This window comes from Rhipicephalus microplus, chromosome X (genome assembly GCF_043290135.1).
Source record: "Rhipicephalus microplus isolate Deutch F79 chromosome X, USDA_Rmic, whole genome shotgun sequence".
NCBI lineage: Eukaryota > Metazoa > Arthropoda > Arachnida > Ixodida > Ixodidae > Rhipicephalus > Rhipicephalus microplus.
Window position 1 is genome coordinate 20,548,123 of NC_134710.1, and position 26,272 is coordinate 20,574,394.

General features: G+C 45.8%; 1 protein-coding gene across 7 annotated transcripts in view; it reads right to left on the bottom strand.

Moving 5' to 3' along the window:
- RhoBTB (Rho-related BTB domain containing) overlaps positions 1-26,272 on the bottom strand; it is a 344,465-nt gene that overhangs the window by 91,769 nt on the left and 226,424 nt on the right. For all 7 annotated transcript variants that reach the window (XM_075881928.1, XM_075881926.1, XM_075881927.1 and 4 more), the window contains 3 exons: positions 22,106-22,310; positions 3,238-3,341; positions 631-828 (listed from right to left, as the gene is read on the bottom strand). In XM_075881928.1, the coding sequence (XP_075738043.1) occupies positions 631-828; positions 3,238-3,341; positions 22,106-22,310 (507 nt within the window). The remainder of the gene's footprint in view (positions 1-630; positions 829-3,237; positions 3,342-22,105; positions 22,311-26,272) is intronic.

Genomic DNA, 26,272 nt, shown 5'->3' on the forward strand with positions numbered 1-26,272 from the left:
TTTATTTATTGCAAGGATATTATTGATTTGCTTTTCTATAACCAAGATTTCATTATACTTGGGTTATTTAGATAGAGGTCTGAGTGTATTTCAATTCTCATAGATGACAATACAAGAGATACAGCCCAGTACACAATACACAAATTATTCACCAGTGCCCTACATAGTGAGATAAGAAAGAGTACAGAAAAATATTAAGTTAGGTGAGCAGTTGTAGTGGTGACAGGTTTCACATATTTCTACTCAACTGTCGCATGAAGTTCAAAAGAGAGAGAGAAATAAACATGACTATCGCAAAGTCTATTCAAGAGCAATTAAAAATATTGTTTTTAATATACTATATCCTGTAGACAAAAAAAAACTGATAATATTTATACATACAGTTGAACCCCTTTATAAGAAGCATTCTGCAGGCAACAATTCTTGTCTTTTATATGGAATGTCTCTTATAAGCAGAGTACCACGTACGCATTTTCTTATCAACCCGTATTTTACTGTAGGCACACTGGTGTCTCTAATACCCATTTGTCTCTTATATCAGTGCCTCTTATAAAAGGGTTCAACTGTACTTACATAATTATTCACTTTTACACAAAATTTGCTTTAGAAAGATTAGATTATTTTACAAACCTGAAGAAAGGACTGCGGTCACGGCAAAGGGAGAGATATGCCTCATCACGGTACATGTAGCGAAGGTCATTCTTGCAGCCAACCAGAATGATGGGTGTGTTGGGGCAGTACTGACGGATCTCTGGGTACCAGACTACCTTGCAGTTTCGCAAGGACACTGGATTCGCAATTGAGAAGCAGAGCAGCACCACATCTGACCTGAAAACATATACACACTCTGCTTAGTTTGGGTCCATCAAGTATTGATGGGCTTCAGAACCCGAGAGGCATATACCTAAGAAAGAAAAAGAGTGATAAATTGAACAAGCTCAGATGACCACCACCCAAATTTCAATATCAGGTCTCAAATTAGCTCTAATGCTACATGTCTGAATATACAAATATGTGTGTGAGTGTGTATTGTTTATTCTGCAAGACATATGATTACTTCCATTTATATTGCCAAAAAACCTCAGAGATGTAAATATTCATGCATGTTCATGTCACTCCGTAAAAGTTAGATAAATGAGAACTTTTCTTGTGTCCTCCAATTCACAAATGTTACAAATACAGAGGAAATAAACTTCTCAAAGAAATTTCCTCGAAGGGGCCATGAAGTTGGTCATCATTAAAAGTGTTTGACACACAGCGGTGAAAAATTTACGACTTATTCTCCTCATCCAGAAGCTTCAGAGGTATGTGGGCTCTAATTTATCCAAACTGTGCAGCTAAATTTAAGAGTCTAAAGCTCCATGCACCAGTGATTGCTATATTGATGAGCAATGTGTAAACTCAAGAATTGTGGCATGCTCATTCCCAGGAGTGGCCAAGTGCAATCACCTCATATGACCACACATTCGCTTTAAACACAGCGCTCATTCCAATAAATGTTTGCACCAATGATTGGCCAAATCAGTGGTACACTGTGTTGCTGTAATGGGCCTTGTATGTCAGACCTTCAGCATAACACCTGCCAGCAGCTTTTAACAATAGTGGTAGAAATCAAATGAAACCACCCTACCATAACACAGCAGACACTACGGAATGTGACAGAAAAGAGGTCAATTCCTTGCAAAAAAAAGTGACCAGTGTATGACCATTACGATGGACATACAGTGCTGCATTGATCGACCACGTCTTTTGAAACGTGTAATTTGATGTGAGGTTTTTGACTTTTCAGCCCTACTTTGTGGAATTTAGATTAATTTTCCAAAAAGTGGATTAATTTTGAGATGATGCCCGCGGCCTCTCATATTGAGGTATGTCCATTTAAACAACTTTAATGCCTAGCATGGACTGGTAGTTCCCTCCAAGATTCTGTACATTGGACGTTTTTTCCCCAAGGGGCTCCGAGCTTGTCTTTTGTACCGAGATATAAGGGCTTCAAAAATTTCTCTCGAGGGAAGTGGACGGTTCAACCACTCCTTATGTACATTATTTATTTATTTATTTATTTATTTATTATTTTATTTTATTTGGGCATTCTTCACAAAATTGCCCACGAAGGGGGCAAAAGGAGAGAGCATCTCCTGACTAGGCCCACTCTTCGTGAGGCACCTCGGGCAAGTACAGCAAAACAGTACATAGAGAATTCAAGATTATACATATAAATTATTTTAAAAAGTGATGATCATTACAACAAGTGCAGAAAATATCAGTTAAAGATTCAAACAAAGCTGTTCCTTAGCGATAAATACAAAGACATTATTAGCACTATTAACATATACTGAAATACATACAATTTGTGTGTATATGAAAGATAATAATAAAAAACAAAGATTACAACAGATATATTTCATACATTACCAATCTTCAGCACACGCACCCAAATACAAAGACATTATCAGCACTATTAACATATACTGAAATACATACAATTTGTGTGTATATGAAAGATAACAATAAAAAACAAAGATTACAACAGATATATTTCATACATTACCAATCTTCAGCACACGCACCCTATAAGTGGGTTTGGATTATCACATTCGTAATTTGCTTCTTAAATTTTGTAATGTTAAACACATATTAGAGTGTGTTTATGTGAACGTGTACATATACACGTGTAAAACTGAAAAAAAAAAAGAAATCTAGAAAGGTGGAGCGATAAGAGCACCTGGATTTTGTGCACACAGATCGACGCGTCGGAGGTTTGATAACTTTATCAGGTGGTTTCATAGAGAAAGCTTTACATTTTTAGCGCAAATTCTCTTACTATTTTACTGACACCAATTGCATTATGAAAATTACGTAAGCCATTCTTTGCGGACTGCAGGCCATGTTAATAATTATCTACAATATAATTTTTGTGTTCACACTATTTTTAACTAATTTTCTACTTAAATGAGTCCTCACTTGTTGCCACTTCTCAATTACAAAACACTGTTTCAATTATTTCTGCCTAGGTGAATCCAACCACCCTGCTGTGAGCCCATCCCCTATTGAGGGTACGTGTTACATTTCAAAAGGAACATAATCTTCATTAATTAGTGTACCTGCCATATGTCTCTTTTTTGTGAGTGTCTTCTTTTTGTGTTGTTTTAGAGCATTGTATTGGGGAAGGAAAAACCAATATGTAACCACCAAGACAACTTTTTTTTTATAGCAAACAAGAATTTGATTGCTTGCCTTCCGTAGGCGAACCGGCGGTCCTTGTCATGATCGCCAAAGGTGTCCCACAGCCTCAGAGACACATTCACGCTATCAACCACCTCGAGGGAGCGCTCCAGGACCTGCAGCACGTGGCAGTACAAAAAAGTCATATAGTTTGGCTGCAAGGGCGAACCAATGAATGCACAAGCACCTAATTAGAATTTCACACGAAGGACGCCAAGCAGCTCGAAACTTGCAGTGCGCAGCTCAAGCACAAAGAACGCACTAAAAGAACACACACAGCACGAGTTCATACTAACAATTGTCACAACAATTGCTACTCCTTCGTGTATGAGTAGCGCGCTTTTTTCTCAAATGCGGCTGCTGCAGCGAGACAAGTGACCACGTGGGCTTTGTAACTTGAACTGAAACTTTGTGGTGAAAGCACAAGACGTACAAAGTACACCCTCATCGTGAGATAACTATGCACTGGCAAAGTGTACAGGTGCCAGAGGTAGCAGTAGCGTGCATAGCAGCGAAAGGGGCGATGACATTTTAAAGCGTGCCATCTACCTGGCAATCCAAGAGAAGACGCTAAAATGCTTTCAAGCTCTGCATACTGCCAGCAGTGAAGGGTTCATATAAATAGCTCGTCGTTAGTATGCTGAAGGACGTACGGTCTGCCAAATCTTTAGCTATTGTGCATGGGTGGCAGCTTTTTCCTGAGTATCTTTGCCATATGACTGAATTAAGTTTCAAAAACGGTGTGGACAAATGTATGCCCCCAAAGTACATGTCCACGAAGCAATTTTTTGTAATTCCGTTCGATGAAATGGCACTGAGAGACAAATGGCACTGATAGCCCTGCTGGGCTATCATCAACCAGTGTTAATTTACATGAAGGTCGAAGCACTACAGAAGTTTCAATTCTACCAAAGGCCGTTCATTGCCAACGGACGTGAAGCATCGATAATGAAGAGCACACCAGAAAAGCGCTCAGCGGTGCTGAACGAACAGATGTTGTCATCAGAGATGCGCCTTACCATAAACCACCGTGTAACAACTGACGACTGCTCACCACAGCATCTAAGTTGTGTACCAGACTGTATTTCAGAGCAAAAGCCTCCGTCAGGCTTTACAGCCTTTTGCTTTAGCTTCGTTTTTTCCTATGTACAGGAAAATAGAAATAAACGTCAAACAGTGTTCTAGAATGGACACACCCATTTCCTCGACAAGGCTCCTCACACAGAGTGCGTAGGGCTCTCGTAGCTAAGGGCGGTTATAAAAAAGGGTAGAAGTGGACAAGTCATTGACAGTTGGGCGTGAAGGGTGTTTCTTGTTTATGTAACCTTCAGAAAATATGCAAATGATAAATAGGACCTCTGCAGATGGAGTGACCACTAATTTGATTCAACGTAAAGGCTTTCTACTGGTCTAGTGTGAAAGGCGCAAATAGATAGGCGAATGCCCAGATGATGGACAGAATCAAGCATCTGCAAAGCGCTTAGTGTGGTGGATTGATAGATTATTGCACCGTAGTCCAAGTGAGCATATGCAAAGCGCTTGGTGTGGTGGAATGATAGATTATTGCACCGTAGTCCAAGTGAGCATATGAGGCTTTTGTACAGATCTATCAAACACTTATTGTCACTGCCCAGGTAGTGCGTGACAACACCTTTAAGGACATTCATTGTTTCTATGCATTAATTTTTCAAGACCCAATGTGTGATATGAACGTTACTTTACTATACAGAATTAAGCCTAAGAACTTGTGCTCCGTCTTTACGGAGAAATATTGACCATGCAGGTCAATGTCTAGGTCAACACAAAGGCCCAACTTCCGGGAAAACAGGATGCATGTGCTTTTTTTAGCATTAAAGCTGAAACCATTCTCTTCTGCCCATCTTGTCATCTTGTTCAGACCTAGCTGGACCTGCCGCTCACACAATGAAAGATTGCATAATTTAAAACCGATTTACACATCGTTGACATATGTGCAATAAAACATACTTCATGGAATGCAAAGGCACAAAGAATTCATCTTGATAATAGAAAGAGTACAACTAAGCACACCATCCTGCGGCACTCCTGTATCTTGCACAAATGTTTGGGACAACACATTATCTGCCCGCACACAGAACGTCCGGTTGGACAAGTCAATTTCAATGATGGTAAACAATATGCCATGCACACCAAGGCGATGCAGGTCGTTAATATACCAAAGAGCCATGTAGTACCGTAAGCCTTTTCTATATCGAGGAACATAGAGGAAGATTTGTTTCTTGGATCTGTGCCTCGATACGTACTAAAACTAAATGGTCAATAGTGGATCTTCCTTCTCGAAACCCACACTCACAAGTAACCACAGATATCTGGTAGGCATAAGACGGGACGTACATTTAGGATATTTTGGACATCCATCAAATGTCCACGAATTGTACACAGTACGTCTGACAGCCAACATAGACATTGAGAGGCCCTTCAAAGGATATATATATATATATATATATATATATATATATATATATATATATATATATATATATATATATATATATATATATATATATATATATATATATATATATATATATATATATATATATATATATAAGATCTAACAGACAGTAATGCCAAGGAATGTATAGGGGAAGTTATTAAAAACAAGCCCTTTGGTATATGCTTCTTTCCCTTATTATATATATATATACTGAAGAAGTTTTTCTAATGGGCCAAACATAACTGGGAAGAGAAGAGACGAACTTAGCAGTTGCCTTAATTTTATTTCCAACTGCACTTGTTTGCAAACCCTGACGAAGACCGGTCCACCGGTCGAAACCCTTGGAAATAAAGTTAAGGCAACCGCTAAGTTGTGTCTGTTCTCTTCTGTGTGTGTGTGTGCGTGTGTTTGTGTGTGTGTGCATGTGTGCGTGCATGTGTGTGTGTGAACAGCGTACACACACAGCCTACTCGGAGGCCTGTCTTTTTTCCGTGAGAGATTTTTTGCTGCAAATGAATTTTAAACAAAATGGAGTCCAGGGGGGCTTTCAAGAACAATCGAACCTTTATTATCAGCATATATCAAGGCTAAGAAGCACATAACTCACAGTCCGCAGCTGCGATTGTGAAAGTGTGTACATAGTCTTACAAGATATCAGTGTTCAATGCCCTCTTGCTTTCAAGTGTGATGACTTCTTAGGCGGCAGCAATTGCCTCTTTACGGGTTTATAAAATTAAGTTATTAGCAACAAACCCAACTTGTAGGTGTTTATGCCAATGTTATTCTAGTAACTGTAATACATACATGCAGACAAGCACAGGAGAAAAACTAGGTAATGGGTGAAGCACCTTCTAAAGAAGGTGTACAGGCCCCAACCACATGTTCGTTTTAAATCAATTATTAGCAAGGAATATGCAAGCAAATAAAGAGCTGGAAACATGCCACGTATTAGCAGTGCTTATATAAATTCTGGACAACAGTTAATGCGTTAAATACAGATAAATGTCCGATATGAGACGTAAATAACAGATATGTAACACGTGGCCTTATCTGTGCCGTGCGAGTGGTGTTGTTCCTGCTTGCCGAGGTAATCTCTGCCGAAAACAGTGGGGGCTTGTGTCACCTTTCAGTATTTTTTGTAGAAAACTCATTTTTTGCAACTTCATATGTTGCTGTTGATTTCCACACGGGCGCACTTGAAAAAAGAGAAAATCTGCCTTCCGCCGCTAGGAGAGCGGCTAAGCGGAAATATGTGCGACGCGACCCCAACACCTTCCTTTCCTGTGCTCCTTCCCTCAGTGTTCGCCACTGGTCAAGCAGGTTTCGGGACAATAGGCACAATGGCGCATGTTTTCTCCAAAAATATCCAGAGGGGCATGGCTAACATGGCGTGTACGTTCGAGAAATCTGAGCAACTGCGGTGTGCCGCTTGTTCAGAAGTGTCGAGGCTGGCACATGGAAGTTTACCAACATAATGAGAGCTATGACGCACTTGATCTGCATTTTCGTTAGTTCACATGTGATAATAATAAAACTAAATACATTCTTTCTCATGACATACGATACACATTTTGAATCAACCAGATTGTTTTGCCTCAGGAAGCAAAATTATTTGGCATCCTGGGATCAAATGCGTGTGCCAAAATTTGAATGAATTTCATAGTAGCTTTTTTAATGCAATTTCACAAAATTGTCCCCTGAGATTCTACAGATCTTTATATATTTTGACTAGATTCTAATTTTACAAGAATTGAGAAAATGCACATATCCTTGGCATGTCCTTATATAGACAGCCAGTCAACGTTCAAAACTGGATGTCCAACCGGACAGATCACAGCTCGAGTCCACCACCGAAATTCGCACATTCAAGGTCATTTCGTCTTTGTAACGACATTCTCTACAAAAATAACTTCGAATCTTATGCGACTGAATACCTGCTCGTCATTACACCAAGGCTACGTGCCGATATTTTATCTGCCTGCCACGACAAGCTTTCCTCCGGCCACCTAGAATTTGCACGTACCTTTGGCCTGATTCGGACTCACTACTACTTTCCAAAGCTCAGCCAGGATGTCAAGCATTATGTTAACTTGCCAAAGCTTAGCCAGGATGTCAAGCATTACGTTAAAACGTGTAACCATTGCCAGCGCCGTAAAGCCCCACCTGTGCGCCTTGCTGGTTTATTGCAGCCTGTTGCACCACCATCACAACCGTTTGAACAAATCGGCATGGACTTGCTTGGGCCCTTTGCGAAGTCACATGATGGCGACCACTGGATCGTAGTCCCTACTAACTATTTAACAAGGTACTGCAAAACAAAAGCCCTACAACGGGGCACCACCAATGAGATTGTGTATTTTTTCATGAACAACATCGTCATCGGCCATGGGGCGCCCACAGTTGTTATCACTGATCGTGAAACAGCTTTTACAGCCCAACTGATGCAAGACGTCATGAGGCTTCGTAGAACAGCTCATCGCCAAACGACCACATACCCTCCACAACCAATGGTCTAATGGAGAGATTAAACAAGACACTCGCTGACATGCTGTCCATGTGTGTTGACCACGATCACAAAAACGGGGCTGAAATTTTGCCATACGTAACGTTCGCTTACAACACTGCGGTTTAAGGGACTACAGGTTTCACTCCTTTCCAGTTGCTTCACGGCCGAGAAGCAATTACGATGCTGGATTCCATGCTCTTACCTAACATAATCAATACAGCAACTGATACGAACGACTTTACCCGCTCACTGACACAGCCTGCCAGCTTGCACTCGAGCGGATCCGAAAACAACAACGCATCAACTCACAACAACAACAAGGCATTGACTCACAGAGGTATAACCCTCGTCATCGCCATGTTATTTATCAACCTGGTAATCAGGTGTGGCTGTGGATCGCCAAAGGGTCCGCTCGGAAAAGTTACTTCACAGCTATTTCGGTCCTTATACTACGGCGCCTCACAGATGTAAACTATGAAGTCCTGCTTGAAGACACAGCTTGGCGATTTCGGCGTTCCCAGCAGGCGGACATTGTTCATGTGTCACAGATGAAGCCACACTACCCCCGAACCACCTGACACTGCTTCATCATGCGTCTTTGTGCGTGTACGCAATCACTTTCACTTCTAACCGGCACTGAGCATCAGGGCGGTACTTTTTTTTTTGGAAGAAGGGTAATGTCACGGACATGGAAGGAGATTGAGCCATGACAATGCGTGCATGTGCCATTGTGACAAAAAAGAAGACTGGTTGTTGTGCTTATGGTCTTGGTGCCCGGTTCGACTCGACGTCTAGTGCTGCTGTTCCTGTGAACAGACGTTGTGTTCTACCCGTAATAACGTGACATATTGATGTGTTCAGCGAGCGTTTCATTTTCTTCGTATCCCTAGTGATGGGGCGGCGTCGAACGCCACTGCAGAGATACAAAGAAAATGAAAAGCCGTCGGATCTCGTGAAGTGCATTGCCGAGTGGCTGTGGTGCATTCAGATGGCGAAACGAATCCAGATTTGTTGTGAATGCGGACGGCTAATCCGCAGATGATCCGTCTGAAAACACATCCTTATGACGGACGGTGTCACAGGAGAAAACAGCCAGATTGCTCTTGACCGCAGAAACAGCGCTCACCTGCGCCCGCTGCCAGCAGACAGTCGTTTGAGAGGCCAACATGAGGCCGACAGAATGCGAAGCGTAGAGCTCTGTCGAAGAGCATAATTTGTTTTGGTGTTGTTGGCGGAAGGGCTGAACGGGAACAAAAATGATCTGCAAAGATCTGCTGAAGACGACATCAATGCTACCCCACATATGAAGGGATGATGTGCTGATCACTGCAGCTTTTTTTCTTTTATGGATGACAGGTACTGACAGTACAAATTATACTGCTGTATATTATGCTGCCTTATCTTATTTGGTTCGCATCTTGACCTTAAAATTAGTGCTCAAACATATGCCATGTTCTGAGACTACTGCTGTCGGTGAAACCGCCACATTGCCTACCACAGAATCTAGCGTGTGCATTAAGCAAGAACTTCCTTCCAATCCGCCACTCAGCGAGCATTAAAAGTGAAAGATTTCTGAAAGGGGATTATATTAGAAATACGGTGCCACAAATCAACTGACAAGCACAGCCATATGGCTACCCGTTAACCCACCAATCATCGAGCATTAAAAGTGATAAATATCTGAACGGTGATTATCTTCGAATCCGGCACCAGAAATCAACTGCGAGCACAGCTGTACGACTACCCTCCAACCTCCCACTCAGCAAGCATTAAAAGTGATATCTGAAAGGTGAGTATCTTCAAATACAGTGCCAGAAATCTACAGTGAACACAGGAGTAAGGCCGAACTATATACAGTGTTTTGTTGGTGTTTCGTATGCCCAGGTCACTTGGCGTCGACATTGCCGGTGATGGTGGCCGAAACGTCCACTTCTGGACAATTCAGATATCTGCAGCACTGTACTGCAGTGTCGGCGTCGACACCGGAAGCAAGTCAATGAATAGAGAACCAATCAGTGCATGGCTGCCAGTGACTTTCGCTGCTGCATAATCGCTGCTGCGAAAATGGCTGCCGCCCGCCTCGGATCTATTAAAGTTGTCGCCGTGCTCTGTGTAACCCGAAAATTCTCTACTGAACCTTGAATTTGACTTGGCTTCTTCCTCAGAAGCTTCGACAGCAAGCGCTCAGGATTTCTTCGAATTATTTTCGAGTGCCATACTCAAGTCTATCGGTGGGGTTAGCAAGCCTGAGTGTATTGGCTGAATACGTGGCCTCAAAGATGAACAACAACATCAAAGCTCAGGTAGTACACTCTAGTTCAGGGGCCTTTGCGTGTTTCTGGTTCTTCCAATTCACAACAGCTGGTGCTACGAGTAAAAAAAACTTTTTGGTGGTACCATGACTTGTTTTTCTAGACTCAGAACTGTAAATGAGAAAAGAAACCTATATTCAGTAATATTTCTTGTTGTTGCATTGACCGACACTACACACTGCTTTGCGGGATGTCGGGTTCTCTTCGACACGATGTGTGACGTACGCTACAATGTACTAGAGCACTGCGCCGGCGCTTGACCTTGGCGCTTTTCATGTGGTTGGCCGCCCTCTCTAGCGGCCTTTGTATCATGATGCCAAGAGATGCAACACCAGAAGACGCTGTACGCTCGGGCAAAAGAAAAGTGTGCCGAACTATATACAACGTTTTGCTGGCGTTTCGTACGCCGGCATCACTTGGCGTCGATGCTGCCAGTGACGGTGGCTGAAACGTCCACTTCTGGATGATTCAGATATCTGCAGCATCGGCATCGAAGCCGGAAGCGAATAAATGAAGAAACAATCAGCGCACGGCTGCGAGTGACTTCCGCTACGTAACAGCATCGTCGCTGCTGCCAAATGGCTGCCGCCCGCCTCGGATCTATTAGGAGGTACTGACACAAAATTTCGCGGCCGAGATAGCCTGTGAGGTCGATTACCGCGAACATTCGTATATTATCTGCAAAATATCAACAGCAAATATGATTTGGAAGGTATGTTAGATGAATTTTGAAGTTTGTGGGAGCACTCGACTCCATCGTGCCAGTGACACCCTCGAAGGTGACCCTTTGGTGACCCCCTACTTCCTTAATGTCACTACACTGCAGTGAATAAAACAAGTTATGATGAAGTCATAGTCGCGATTTTTCTTTTGCCGTGTTTGTTCCCACAGTCTATACTTCTCCATGGCTGGTCTCGATGTGTGTGGCTGCGGCGCACACTTGGATAGTTTTGTGTTTGATGACACTGCAGTCTCATATCCTATTTGAAAGCGATTCTTGATGCGAACCATGCTGAATTGTGTCACAGTTCTGTGTGCTGACGTGGTCGAAAGATGCGCACATCAGGTTGCGATAATTGCACCCAGCGGCTTCTCGTTTTTGGAGCTCTCTCAAACCAAAACTGAAACTGGTTGATAATGAGGGGCCTTAAATTAATTATCTGTCACATGCTGCAGCAAACTACATGTCATGTTATGACTAAAGAGTCCCAGCAACACATTGCAGCAGAAAAATGCGAAGCCAAAGTTTTTGCGTCAGTACCCTTAAAGTCGTGGCCGTGCTCTGTGTGAGCCGAAAATTCCTAATTGCAGCTTGTATTTGACTTTGCTTTTTCCTCAGAAGCTTCGAGAGCAAGTGCTCGGGATTTCTTCAAACTAGGCTTGTGCGAATAGTGAATTTTAAGTTTGAAGTGAATAGTGATTTCGGTCGAATAATTTCGTATGGTATATATGTGCCGTCCCCTCTCGAAGAGAATGGCCAGGAGCCGTGTTTTCCTTTCAAGTGCCGCCAACGGAAGTGGGGGAGACGCTTAATCCCTTAATAGGGGCTACTTCCACGTCTTGAAACCCCATTTTCCTTTGTTATGGCCACTTTAAACGGGCACCGCAAACGACCTTCAGAGCGTCATTTGTCATCTTCTCTGTCGGCTCACGGAGAGAGTGAAAACACCGGTCGTCGACGGAAGAAGAAATGCCAAGCGGCGGGCAGACTCACCCTACCTGCCCGAGCAACAGCACCGCTTTTTTACGGGGGACTTACTGAGTGCTCGTGAATGTTTGTTGAAATGTGACCCCAATTCCTGTTAATTAAAGTTACTTTTGTTTAAATGTTCACGAGTGTTCGACCGTTAACTGGCTGGATAGCGGACGCTTTGACCCGTCAAATGCGAGCTGCGAGACCAGCATAGTAAAAAAGCGCTTCAACTGCCATCGGCCGCCAACTCAACGTCCGCTGGCAATGGGATACGTCGCCACGGCAAGACCCCCGGTTGAACCCAGACACACGCCCATTGCAAGGATATCATCGCCAAGGAGTTGAGCAGCTGATAGCAGAAGGGCAGCAACAAGGTGGGCTCATTCAAAGTAAAAAAGCGCTTCAACTGCCATCGGCCGCCAACTCAACGTCCGCCGGCAATGAGATACGTCGCCACGGCAAGACCCCCGGTTGAACCCAGACACACGCCCATTGCAAGGATTTCATCGCCAAGGAGTTGAGCAGCTGACAGCAGAAGGGCAGCAACAAGGTGGGCTCATTTCATCTCTCAACGCTCAAAGTAAAAAAGCGCTTCAACTGCCATCGGCCGCCAACTCAACGTCCGCCGGCAATGGGATACGTCGCCACGGCAAGACCCCCGGTTGAACCCAGACACACGCCCATTGTAAGGATATCATCGCCAAGGAGTTGAGCAGCTGACAGCAGAAGGGCAGCAACAAGGTGGGCTCATTTCATCTTTCAACGCTCAACGCGCAGCTTAGCACCATCGTTTCACATACGTCCGCTCCGAGACAAAACGTGCAAGCAAGAATGGACCAGGACGAGCTGACGCATGAGTGTCCAAATGTCACACCACAAGATGAAGCTTCCGCATCAAACGTTCGACCGCAAAGAAAAACAACCCTATCGACGAGGGCTAAAGAAATGTACCAAACGAGCCGCGAAGAGCACTGCCGCAAACTAGATTCTGTTTGGAAAAACGTGGAGAGCGCTCTTCAGGCACTGTCACGCGCTAAGGGAGAACAGTTTACCGGCGCCAAAACGCAGCTTCGTGCAAGTTACGAGTGCTACCAGCATGCTACCGCAAGATACTCATTCTTTCTCGAGAGGGCGAAGACGCCTGAGGCCAGGCACGAATTACAGCTTCAACAGGCAATCGATGAGGACCGTGAGGCGATCGTGAGCGAAAAGTTACGAGAGGCTACGCCACAAGAACGCGACAAGGCACATGAAACAGCATCGCAGTTCTTTCTATCGGTTCACTCAAGAGCTTCCTCGCGATCACGACGATCGGGCTCCTCCACGATTAGCCTGGCTGCTGTGCAGGCCCGCGCGCAAGCAGAGGCCGTCAAAGCAAGAGCTCAGTTTGGTCGTAAAGAGGCCGCAATGCGCTTAGAAAAGGCAAGAATTGAGGCTGAGCTTGAGGTACTACAACACGAAAAAGAGGCAGCTGCTGCAGACGCTCAGGCAAGTGCACTCGAGGCAGCTGTGGAACAGGATGGCGGGGAGTGTGTGCGCCCACACCCACCTTTAGACCGGACACTACGGGTTTCGAGCTACATCACTGAGCAAGCCGCCATACGTGATGCCGAGCTTGCGTCTCTTCGGGCGCCTGTTATTCATCCGAGAAGCCAGAGCTTGGAGCATGCCAAAGTAACCAACCACCTCATGGACTTGCATGACTATCATCAGCCGCCTGCGTACACGCCGGCACCTAACCTGTTCGAGACAACGCGAAAAGAAAACGAGTGTTCCCTGTCTATAGAAGATAAAGCCTTCCTCAATATCATGGATAGGGAATTATACAAAGACAGGTCAAACAACTGGGTTGCCCCTCTACCTTTCCGCTCACCAAGAAGACGGCTTCCGAATAACCGAGAACAGGCTCTCTCTCGCCTGTACTCGCTGCGACGCACGTTGCGAAAAAACCCTGAGACAAAAGAGCGCTTCGTGCACTTCATGAAAGAATATAAAAGAAGGCGGCGTCGTGCTCATCAGGGACAAAAAAGCAAATCGCAACGATTGGCCCATCGGCGTTGTCACCCAAAGCCTGCCCAGTGCGGACGGAATGGTGCGCAAGGTGGAGGTGAAGATTGCAAGGAATGGTGCAATAAGGAAACTCTGCCGACCGATATTGGAAGTGGTGCCCTTGTTTTCGCCATCAACAAACTGTGGCGTCTAACAAGCAGACACCAGACGGGGAGTGTGCCGTCCCCTCTCGAAGAGAATGGCCAGGAGCCGTGTTTTCCTTTCAAGGGCCGCCAACGGAAGTGGGGGAGACGCTTAATCCCTTAATAGGGGCTACTTCCACGTCTTGAAACCCCATTTTCCTTTGTTATGGCCACTTTAAACGGGCACCGCAAACGACCTTCAGAGCGTCATTTGTCATCTTTTCTGTCGGCTCACGGAGAGAGTGAAAGCACCGGTCATCGAAGGAAGAAGAAATGCCAGGCGGCGGTCAGACTCACCCTACCTGCCCGAGCAACAGCACCGCTTTTTTACGGGGGACTTACTGAGTGCTTGTGAATGCTTGTTGAAATGTGACCCCAATTCCGGTTAATTAAAGTTACTTTTGTTTAAATGTTCACGAGTGTTCGACCGTTAACTGGCTGGATAGCGGACGCTTTGACCCGTCAAATGCGAGCTGCGAGACCAGCATAATATATATTGTCACATGCTACAAAAGGTCTTCAACTAGGAAGAACTGAGCCGATGGGGAGACGCACTGAAAACTGGCAAAATGGCTGCTTCAATAATAAACAACTAGCCACAGCACGCGCTGGCCCAGAACATCGTCTTCTATTCTCGCAGGCAGCCATGGCTTGTGCTCGCCGTAACTAGCGACTAAGTGGCATTATTCCCCCTCTGAGAAAAAAAAAGGCATCACTCTGATGCTCGGAAAGTACAAAAGCAAAGTTGGGGCGAACCAACAGAAAATATGTGCATACACAAAAACAGCGATATGGTTCATGCTCAGTTGCACTACCGCAGGAAGTACGGCTTCAGGCGCACCACGTGGACAATCTCCAAGGAGTGCGTTCGCCGTCGTGGCGAGAAGGCGCCGTCAGGGACTACCTCGTAGTTCACATTGCTCACGCGTCGCAAGACTTTGTATGGTCCGAAGTAGCGACTGAGCAGTTTTTCTGACAATCCCTGGCATCGGACTGGTGTCCACACCTAAACTTGATCGCCTAGATGGTATTCAACTTGTCGATGGCGAGCGTTGTAGCGGCATGCGTCTGTACTCTGCTGGTGCGTAATGTGTAGGCGTGCTAACTGGCATGCTTCTTCGGCTTACTGGGTAAGCTGCACAGCATCAGGAGTGATCAAAGCATCGCAATTGTGTGGAAGCATCGCACCCAGCATGGTCTGGACCTCACGTCCATAGACAAGACGGAAAGGCGTGAATCGCATAGTTTTCTGGACGGCAGTATTGTACGCGAATCTGACGTACGGTAGCACCTGGTCCCAGGTCTTATGCTGGACATCTACGTACATAGATAACATGTCAGTGATGGTCTTGTTTAGTCGCTCTGTCAAGCCGTCGCTCTGCGGATGATATGCTGTGGTCTTGCGATGGCTTGTGTAGCTGAGCTTGAATACGTCATGAATGAGCTGGGCCGTGAATGCTGTTCCTCTGTCAGTGATTACGCACGACGAGGCGCCATGTCGAAGAACGATCTGGTCCATAAAGAACTGGGTGACGTCGGAAGCCGTAGCGTGTTGTAGTGCCTTTGTTTCGGCATACTTCGTCAAATAGTCGGTGGCTACTACGGTCCACTTGTTGCCGGCAGATGATAGTGGAAAGGGCCCCAGTAAACCCATTCCTATTTGATCAAACAGCGCTCTGGGTGGTTCTATTGGTTGAAGAAGCCCCACGGGTTTTAGTGGCGGGGATTTGTGGCGTTGACATTCCCGACAGCTTTTCGCGTATCGCTTAACTGATGCAGAAAGCTTAGGCCAGTAGTACGCTTGTCGAACTCGAGCAAGAGTTCGAGAGGAACCTGTGTGACCAGATGTGGGCTCATTGTGGCAGGCAAGAAGAATGCCGTCACGCATGTCAGTTGGCACAACTAGAAGATAGGTTCTCTCATTGCCGTTGGAGTTTTTCTTATACAGGACCCCATCTCGCAGACAGAACGACGACAGACTTCAAGAAATACATCGAGGTATGGACGAGTTGCATCCTTCAGGGTTTTCGATAACTGCGTGAATTTCATCGTCTGCACGCTGTCGCGTCATCAGATTTGTTGTAGTAAGGGCCCCAAGAAAACCATCGCCATCCTCGGTGTCGTGGCCACAAACTTCGACAGGTGCACGGGATAATGAATCAGCGTCTTCGTGCTTGCAGCCCGATTTGTAAGCGATCGTGAAATCGTATTCCTGCAGATGAAGACTCCATCGTGCCAGTCGCCCACACGGGTTCCCTAGATTGGCTAACCAGCACAACGAATGATGGTCGGTCACTACCTTAAAGTGGCGTCCGTAAAGGTAAGGCCTAAATTTCATCGTGGCCCATACAACAGCGAGGCACTCTTTCTCTGACGTGGAGTAGTTGACCTCGGCGTGGGAAACAGTGCGGCTAGCGTACGCTATCACTCGCTCTGTGCCCACTTGTTGTTGTACGAGGACAGCACCAAGACCCACATTGCTGGCGTTAGTATGAATTTCAGTATCAGAGTCTTGGTCAAAGTGAGCGAGGACTGGCGGTGTCTGCAAACGCTCCCGTAGTTCAGAGAAAGCTGCGTCCTGTTCTTCCTCCCAGACGAATGAAACATCTTCACGAGTGAGTCGAGTGAGCGGTTCAGCAATCCTAGAAAAATTGGCTATAAAGCGGGGATAGTACGAGCAGAGCCCTAGAAAGCGACGCACTGCCTTCTTATCACGTGGAACAGGAAACGAGGCCACGGCGGTACTTTTGTCAGGGTCTGGTCGAATACCATCCACACTGACAACATGGCCGAAAAACTTAAGTTCCTTGTAACCGAAGTGGCATTTTTCTGGCTTCAGTGTCAGGTTAGCAGAGCGAAGCGCTTCCAGCACATTCTGCAGACGCTTCAGGTGCTCCTCAAAGGTGGCGGAAAACACGACAACATAATCGAGGTAAACTAAGCCCGTGTGCCACTTCAGACCGGTAAGAACAGCATCATTTTCTGGAATGTCGCAGGTGCAGAACAGAGGTCGAAGGGAAGCACTTTGAATTCATATAGGCCATCCGGTGCAACAAAGGTAGTTTTTTCACAATCTCGTTCATCAACTTCGATCTGCCAGTAGCCACTTTTCAAGTCTATCGATAAAAAATACTTGGCCCGCCGTAGTCTGTCGAGGGAATCGTCGATGCGAGGCAGCGGATAGACGTCTTTTTTAGTCACGCTGTTAAGCTTCTTGTAGTCCACGCAGAAGCGCAGTGATCCATCTTTTTTCTTCACGAGCACGACCGGAGATGACCAGGAACTTTTCGAAAGTTTGATAATGTTATCTTGCAGCATCTCTTTGACTTTAGCATTTATAACGTCACGTTCCTTTGCTGAAACGCGATAAGGATGTTGTTTTATGGGCGAGGCATCGTTATACATAATTATTCGGTGTTTGGTCATCGGTGTCTGACGAACCTTCGAGGTGGACGCGAAGCACTCTTTAAATTGATATAGCAGTTCACGTAGGTCGGTCTGTTGTTGTTCCGAAAGGGTCCAGTTGACATCAACTTTTCCAAGTGGTGAAGTCACGTCGCTTGGTGTCGGTCGAAGCCCGTGGTTGGCTGATGTAGATGCGAAGCATTCAGAAATGTCTGTGATAGGGTAGGCGAAAGCGATGATGGTGTCACGAAACAGGTGCCGGTACTCGTTACTAAAATTAGTCACAAGTAGGGCAGAGTGTCCGTCATAAAGCGTGTCGAGGATGCGTACAGCGCAGACACCTAGCGCGAACAAAAGCATCAAGTTGCCTTCGGCGACAACCTACCCATCCCGTAACTTGTCAGACACTACATCAACAGGGACGCTTGAACGTGGAGGCAACGTGATGCTGTCGGTAGAAACGCGAAGCGTGCTGTCACGGATGTCGTCAGGTTTGTCGGAGGATCCAGCTGTCGAAAACGTCACGGTATGCTCTCGAAGATCGATAATAGCGCCGTGCTCCTGCAAAAAGTCGACTCCTAGGATTAGGTCTCGGGAACAGTCACGAAGTACGAGACAGCTGGCGAAAAACGTACATCCTTGAATGCTCACTCTGATAGTGAACATGCCGATTGGGTGACTACGTGCCCGCCGGCAGTACGAATTTGTGCTTCGTGCCAAGGCGTTACAACTTTCTTTATGTGCGCTGCTAGTTTCTCGCTTATGATAGAGTAGTCCACACCTGTGTCCAATAATGCACTAACGTTGTGGTGACCGTTGACTACCACATGTATATCCAGATAAAATCTGCTTCTGGCTTTCGTCGCTGTCGTCGGGGAATCGCTCCGTGTCCGTGCTTGCTTCGGTGAGAGGCCTTGCTTGCGTCGAGTGTCAGCGGCCTCACTCCCGAAGGTCGCTGTCGTTAGTTTTCCCGCGTAGGGCATTGCGAGCGCGCCGGCGCCGCTCCTGAAAGGCCCCGAAAATTTGGAGAAGATCGCCTTGGGGATGAGGACCGCGAATGCCGCCGCAGTGGCATGCGCTGCTGTGAGAGGTAATCTTCAATAGCTCTCTGTCGTTCGCCAAATCTCGGCCGTGGTGCATCGACGGCAAAACACTGTAGTCCGAGGTGACGATAGGGACATTCACGGTACACATGTCCAGCTTCACCACAGTAGTAACACAGTGGCCGTCTGTCCGGTGTGCGCCATACGTCGGATTTTCTAAGTGCTGAATTGGCTGCAGCGAAGGAAGTGCATCCCGATGCATAGGAATAATGAAGCGTGATGAAGCAGGAATATATCGGCTTACAGCTTCTGCGTATGATGCACGATGTGGCTCCGCCGGGACAGGCGGGACATAGCTGGAAGGCGGCACTTGGAGAGCCTGTCGTACTTCGTTTCTGACAAGGCTGTAAATAGACCCTGCAGTAGGTTGGGACTGGAACTGAATCTTTTGTAGTTCGTCGCTCACCACCGATCGAATGAGATCGCAAAGAGACTCGATGTTGATGTTGCTTGCCGCACCTACGATCTGAACTATTGACGAAGCGGCACTCACTTGCCGGTCGTACACAGTAGAGCGCTGCTGTAGCACTTGCTCCTAGGTTGTTCTGCCACGGTAAAAATTCTGCCACGGTCTTTGGGGGACAGCGAACGAGGCCAGCGAAAAGCTGCTCCTTCACTCCTCGCATTAAATGACGGACCTTCTTTTCTTCTGCCATGTCGGGGTCGGCTCGACGAAAGAGGCTCATCATGTCCTCGACGTACATCATGACACTTTCATTCGGCATTCGAAGGCGCGACTGAATCGCTCGCTCGGCTCGTTCGCGGCAATCGGGATTAGCCCAACTTGCCAGCAGGTATTGACGAAAGATGCTTCACGAGGGAAAAGGCTCAGAGTTTTCGTACCAAGTACGAGCGCTGTCCTCCAAGCTGAAATACACGTTCCTCATTTTGTCGAAGTCGGTCCAACCATTGTAATACGAAACCTGTTCGAACTGGGCCAGCCAGTCTTCGACATCCTCCAAGACGGAACCGTGGAACACCTTCGGCACACGTGGCTTCCACAGCGTATGATGCGTGGCTGCAGCGCTTTCCTGTGCGTTGGAGGCTGCAGCGCCTTCCGTAGCGTTCGGGGGTGTGATAGACGTCATCTCGGGAAGAGGTCCACGCTCAGGACGTAGTCCTCGAAGACATCGTGTTGAGCGGTGGACAGGTGTTGTCACTGCAGGTACAGGGCTACCTGGAGGCGTTTGGAGCATCGGCTGGGGGTTACCCAGCAGCTCCACCAGTTGTCATGTGCTACAAAAGGTCTTCAACTAGGAAGAACTGAGCCGGCGGGGAGACGCACCAAAAACTGGCAAGATGGCTGCTTCAATAATAAACAACTAGCCAGAGCACGCGCTGCCCCAGAACATCGTCTTCCATTCTCGCGGGCAGCCATTGCTTGGGCTCGCCGTAACTAGCGGCCAAGTGGCAATATAAAGAAAGTGGGCATATTTATGATGACCTAACCTGCAAAATATTTTTAAAAAAGCAAAATAGGGCTTCTATACAAATGGCATTTCTTTTTTCCTTCAAAGGAAGTCGAAACAACTTTGAGTAGTAGCAGGATTTGACTTTCAGTATGATGTAAGTCATAATTAACCCTTAAATCATCTAACATTTTAAAACTTATTATACTTCAAGCATGTAAGTCATCATAACAAGATTTTAAGCTTAATAAAATGAATTGATTTGAGGGTAATGTTTTCATTTGAAAGGGCCTTCCGACTTTCAAGTAGATGGAATGGATTCACTAAAGAAGCTTTTTGCCTCACGAATTCACCACCGCAAAAATTTTAGAATCTGTCAAGTACAAGCGGAGATGCAAAATTTCTAGCACACTGCAAGTGCAGTCTTTCTTGTCGTCTCGACGAAAGAGCTCGAAGATAAGCAGGAAGAAATGGCAAGGGGAAAGAATATACTTGACGCACACTTTCTGGGTTTGTGGAGTCATTTGCCGTGAGAAGAGAGCAATTTTTCGCCGACTCTGGGAATTTGTTCTGAATCGCACGCCGCGTGCTGCGCTGTAATATTTGGCTTCCTTGTCTTTGGTAGACTCGACTATCGATCGGCAGCGTTTTCTGACAATGGTCAGAAAGTGTTGCAGGGTCCCTTTAAATTTGTAGGGGGGCTTTGCGGCAGAGCAGGTTTCTCCTGAATAGGTGCTTTCACGGTTGAGCAAGCGTACACTAAAGTGAAACCACCTTTACAGGCGGTACATTCAAATTGATTTGCGAATACATCGAAATTTTCAATAATTTAAGTTCGAATCTAAGCGAATTCAAATACCCTGTTATTTTTTCGAATATTCGAAGCATTCGAGTATTCGCACAAGCCTATTTTGAACCGTTTTCGAGCGCCATACTCAAGTCCATCGGTAGGATTAGCATGCCTGAGTGTACTGGCTGAAAACGTGGCCTCAAAGATGTACAACTTCGAAGCTCAGAGGCCATTGCGAGTTTCTGGTTCTTCTTATTTACAGCTCTACAAGCAAAAACAAAACTTTTCGGTGGTACTGTGATTTGTTTCCCTCACCTCAGAACTGCAAATGAGACATGAAACCTGTATTCAAATATACTTTTTGTTACCGTATTGACGGGCACTGCACACTGCTTTGAGAGGTGTCGGGTTCATTCTCTTCGACACGATGTGTGACGCTGTGCCGGCGCTGGCCTCAGCGCTTTCCATGTGGCTCACCACCCTCTCTGCCGGCATTTTGTATCATGACGCCGAGAGACGCAACGCCAGAAAACGCCGGCAAAAACGCTGCATGTAGGTTCTCGGAGTGAAAAAACAGGTTGGGAATCATCCGTCCGCGAGCCACGAGGCGCGGGCAAGGTGAATCGCTGACGTGAGCTCACGTGACGCGCCGTGCGCGCCTCCAAATCCTGATTCAGCCCGTCGTCTGAATGCACCGGAGCGTTCACACGGAGCGCGGATCCGAAAGCGGACGCAGATTATCCGCAAAGGCCGATTTTCTCCACGCGGAAAACTTGGCCGCTTTGGCCGCAGCCTATCAGGGTTCGAGACGCGTGCGTGCAGTGTCGCGTAGTGCCGCAACATGGCGACACGTTCACCATGAATTGGTGGACTGCTATAGCCGCCGTATAGAAAACAACCTAGAGAGGTAACCGGTAAAGGACATTTCCCGCGCAGCTCTATCGCGGCTCTTGCCGATTCAACGAACGAGGAAAGAGTAGATGCACGCTCTTACCTCCTTGTAGATGCGGTACTGGTCGATGGCCCAGACGGTCGGTATGTGGGTGGTGAGCAGCTGGGACAATGTGACGCGTGTGTCACAGGCGCGGGCACAGATTAGCCGGGTCTTGCCCACTGCCGTGTCGCCCACGACAACACACTTGACGAGCTCCTGGTTCGGCTGCTCATTGTTCATCATGGACGGCCATGAATCGTCCCGCCTGCACGTACAAGCACTTCCAGGCTGAGCTCTCCGGGGAAGCTTAATACCGAGACGAAAATGTTCAGTGACATTTCACATGTTCCGAAGACCACTACTGTGCATCACAATAAAAAAAAACAGCCCAACCACTGCACGTGGTATCTATGCTTCATACGCGAGCACTAAAAGGGTGCCACTCGGAAACATGTTTCAGATTGTGGGAGAAATGAGAAGATCGTTCATCACAGTGGCGGCAACGGGCATGCTGTCGTCCCATTAAAAAAAAAACAAATTATAATTTTAGTTTAATCGTTTGGTGTTGTCATCCTACCGAAATTGTTGGGTGACGAACCATGCTCGTCACCGAACAGCGATGTGGTTCACTCTACTGGCAGCACAAGAAATCCTCGCAGGTAGTGGCTAACCTCCGTGTCCTTTATTTCTCCTCCTCGCAGGTAGCCTCAACTTTGTTTAAAAACAAAAATGCAAATGTAACTTGAAATTGCATTTCACGCACTTGAGGTAGCTTTAGGTTGGGCCAAAGAGTAATTTTTGCTTTTTATTTGCCACGCCGGCGCCGCTTTCGCACGCCTGTCTGCCTATGGTGAAGAAACGCGAGCACTACGTCCGGCAGAACAGAGAGAATTTAACATTATTATGCGGCCTGGTACGCGTTCCCTTCGCCCAGAAGTGGGTGACTTCCTCATTCCAGGTAGCCATGGCTAGCCCCTGAACAACAAAAAAAAAAAAAAAATCGCGACTGACTGGAGGGAAACCATGCCCGTGAGTCGAACGTAATCTAGTAACGTTGCGCTATTCCTCGAGCGTAATGGTAATGCACACCAGTATTCAAACAGTGTTCGAAAATCTACGTCGAAGATTTTAGCATCACGTTCCACTTTACCAAGACGTCCATGCTGGCTTTCATGCAACACAGAACCTTAAACATGACTGAAAAACAGCAGGGACCTTCTGTTTCTTTTTTTTTTTTTGTAAAGTACGCCTCATGTTCGTTTTAGTAGCACGTTGTCATGGTTCATGCTCGTTTATATGACGAAAATTTAAGGACTTTCAAGGCTATGTGTGGGAATTTTCAAGGACCGCATTGTCTGTTAGAAACACAATTACCACGTGTTGAGGGAATGATAAAGGCTTGAAATAACTAGAATTCACCGAAAAAGGTAATTTCACTGGAGCATACGTCAAAAACATGGCTGCAATTTCATCTCTGTAGACAACTTTCAATCATAGTTTCCTAAATTTGCATAGGCAATCACTTGCATATAACACAAGTTGCAAACTTTTATTGAGATGGGAACAACTAAGGAACAGTGATTGTGCAACGCCTTGTTCTGAATTTTCGAACAATAATGGCTGTTTGAGTTGATGATGCACGTCAAGTCACTAATTGTCATCTCTGCCTTTTCTACATATGAGTATGCTATAGCTGTTAACTGCTTAACAGCTGCTACTAGTTCCTGTTCCTTTTTTTTATTTTAAAGCCTTTTGACCTCCTCCTCAATGCAACATTTTCTTTTCTGTTTCTCACCCCTCTGCTTCAGCCTTTTCTGAGTTTCCAGAAATGCAATTAGTGCACTGTGCAATGCGCAACAATGATTATTTTTCTTAATGGGAGTTCAAGGATTTTCAACTATTTGTGAAAATTCCAGCACTTTCAAAGCCTCGAAATTTGAAAACGAACTTTTCAAATTCAAGGGATTTCAAGGATTTTAAAGACCCGCATGAACCCTGCATATAGCATGAGTGGAACCACTAGAGTTCGTTCGAATCGTTTCACAATCACAACGCCAATGTGGCACTGTTGTCGGAAGAGACCAACTATACCGCTCAACTACGGTGCATAATTCGTCAAATTGGCTGAAAAAAAGATGGAGATGGAGAAACCATTGTAGTTTTACCTTTTTTTGACAATTTGCGTGCTTTAAATAACCACGACGGTATTTGTTTTATTATAAAACATAACTTGCTGAAGCCTGCAAAAACTGCACGAGGTCCCAGCTTTTGACTTTCACCGGTACTACAATCGCCATCGCCTCACCGACTCCACCACCCGGTGTTCTAGGCATTCATTACACCAATTAAAAAAAAAAAGACCGGACGCCGATCGAAAAATTCAGTTTTAAAATTTTCTACTAACTTTACAGAGAAACCGCTGCAAGGTGAAACACTTCAGACGGTACGCTTTTTATTGCGATACAAAACAGAAAAGCGACGAAGGACATGTATAGACGGTCTAAAATTTGATGCATGTGTTGCCAATACCAGAGCTATATCTATTTAGCCAACGTGTCCTAAGTTCGATTCCTCACAGTGGGCGCAGTTCACCTGCTTGACGGGAGATGCTTCGCTGTAGGCGGGAAGACTGAAACCCCTCCGCCCTCAAAATTTTCAATATAAATGTGTACATACAGGCACAATACAAACGAAGGTGCGCATATGCATAAAGGGTGGTTGAATGCTAAAAGCTAGTGTTTCAAATTACATTTGCTCACTTTTTGTGCTTCAGCGTGTGGTGCACGGATAAGTTTGATTTCATCTACTCATTACTCGGCCCCTCTCAATTATAAAATGTCTGTAAAGGGGTGCGAGTAGTGAATAAAACAGACAAATGAATAAATATAACAATGAAAATAGTCAAATATACTCGTGTATTTGCTGTGAAATATTTATTAGTATACTACATTAGCACAGCACAATTTTTACTAGTGCTTTTTATTACTGCAATAGCAATTTCCATCGCATATTTTTTTCGGCTCCAGTCAATTTGTTCCGTGTGCCCGCCCCGCCGCGGTGGTCTAGTGGCTAAGGTACTCGGCTGCTGACCCGCAGGTCGCGGGTTCGAATCCCGGCTGCGGCGGCTGCATTTCCGATGGAGGCGGAAATGCTGTAGGCCCGTGTGCTCAGATTTGGGTGCACGTTAAAGATCCCCAGGTGGTCGAAATTTCCGGAGCCCTCCACTACGGCGTTTCTCATGTTCATATGGTGGTTTTGGGACGTTAAACCCCACATATCATATCTACAGGCTGATAGGATAACAGTTATTGGAGTCCTCAAATGACGGATATTTGTAGTTACAAATAGCGAAGCGCGGGATTTCGTCAATTTAAAGATTTGACGTATAAAATGTTGCCTATTTGGATAGGACCAACATGTAAAAGAAATCGGGCTTCCTGATATAGAACATGTGGCGGCAGCCATCACCACTAACCCTATTTTATTTTTTTTCTACATTTTGGATAATTATTATCGAAGTGGTGTGCTGAGCTGTACTGTGCCCCGACTGAGGAAAGTCTGGTGGAGAAAGTACGCGCCATCTATTGCACCCATTAGGCAATTTTTTTCTGATGCTGTGAAGCACTTAATTTAAAGGGACCCTGCAACACTTTTTGAGCATGTTCAAAAAACGCTGCCGATCGGTAGTAGAGGCTCCCGAAAACACCCGAGCCAAATATTAAAGCGCTCAAAATCAGCTAAAAAATGCTTTTCTCTTCTCTCGACAAATCACGCAATATACCAAAAAAATCACTCGTAGTAAGCCCATCCATCAGCCATTGGCTGATTTGAACATGGCGCGCTCACTTGCTGCATAGATCGCCGCGGGAGGCCGCTAACTGCCCACACGTGCACGTGCGATCACACTGAAAAAGCCGCGCATTCCAAGGAAAAAAAAAAAGGTTCAAGGTTACGAAGCTCGCGTGACCCTGCCTGTGGCCCTGCCATCTCTCCGTGCTTAGCTTCCGGCGCTTTCGTCGGGACGAGAGAATGCGATTGCAGCGTGTGACAAATCTTTGTAACTCCGCTCGTACTGGACGGATTCTTAAAATTTTCGCTGCATTCAATTTGTGAGGTAATACGCTTTTCCAGTGAATTAATTCCATGGTTACTTGAAAAAGTGTTTCAGAGCTCGTTTAACGCAGTTCCGAAAATCGCTGTCCGCTACACGTAGTTTGCTTTCAGTTA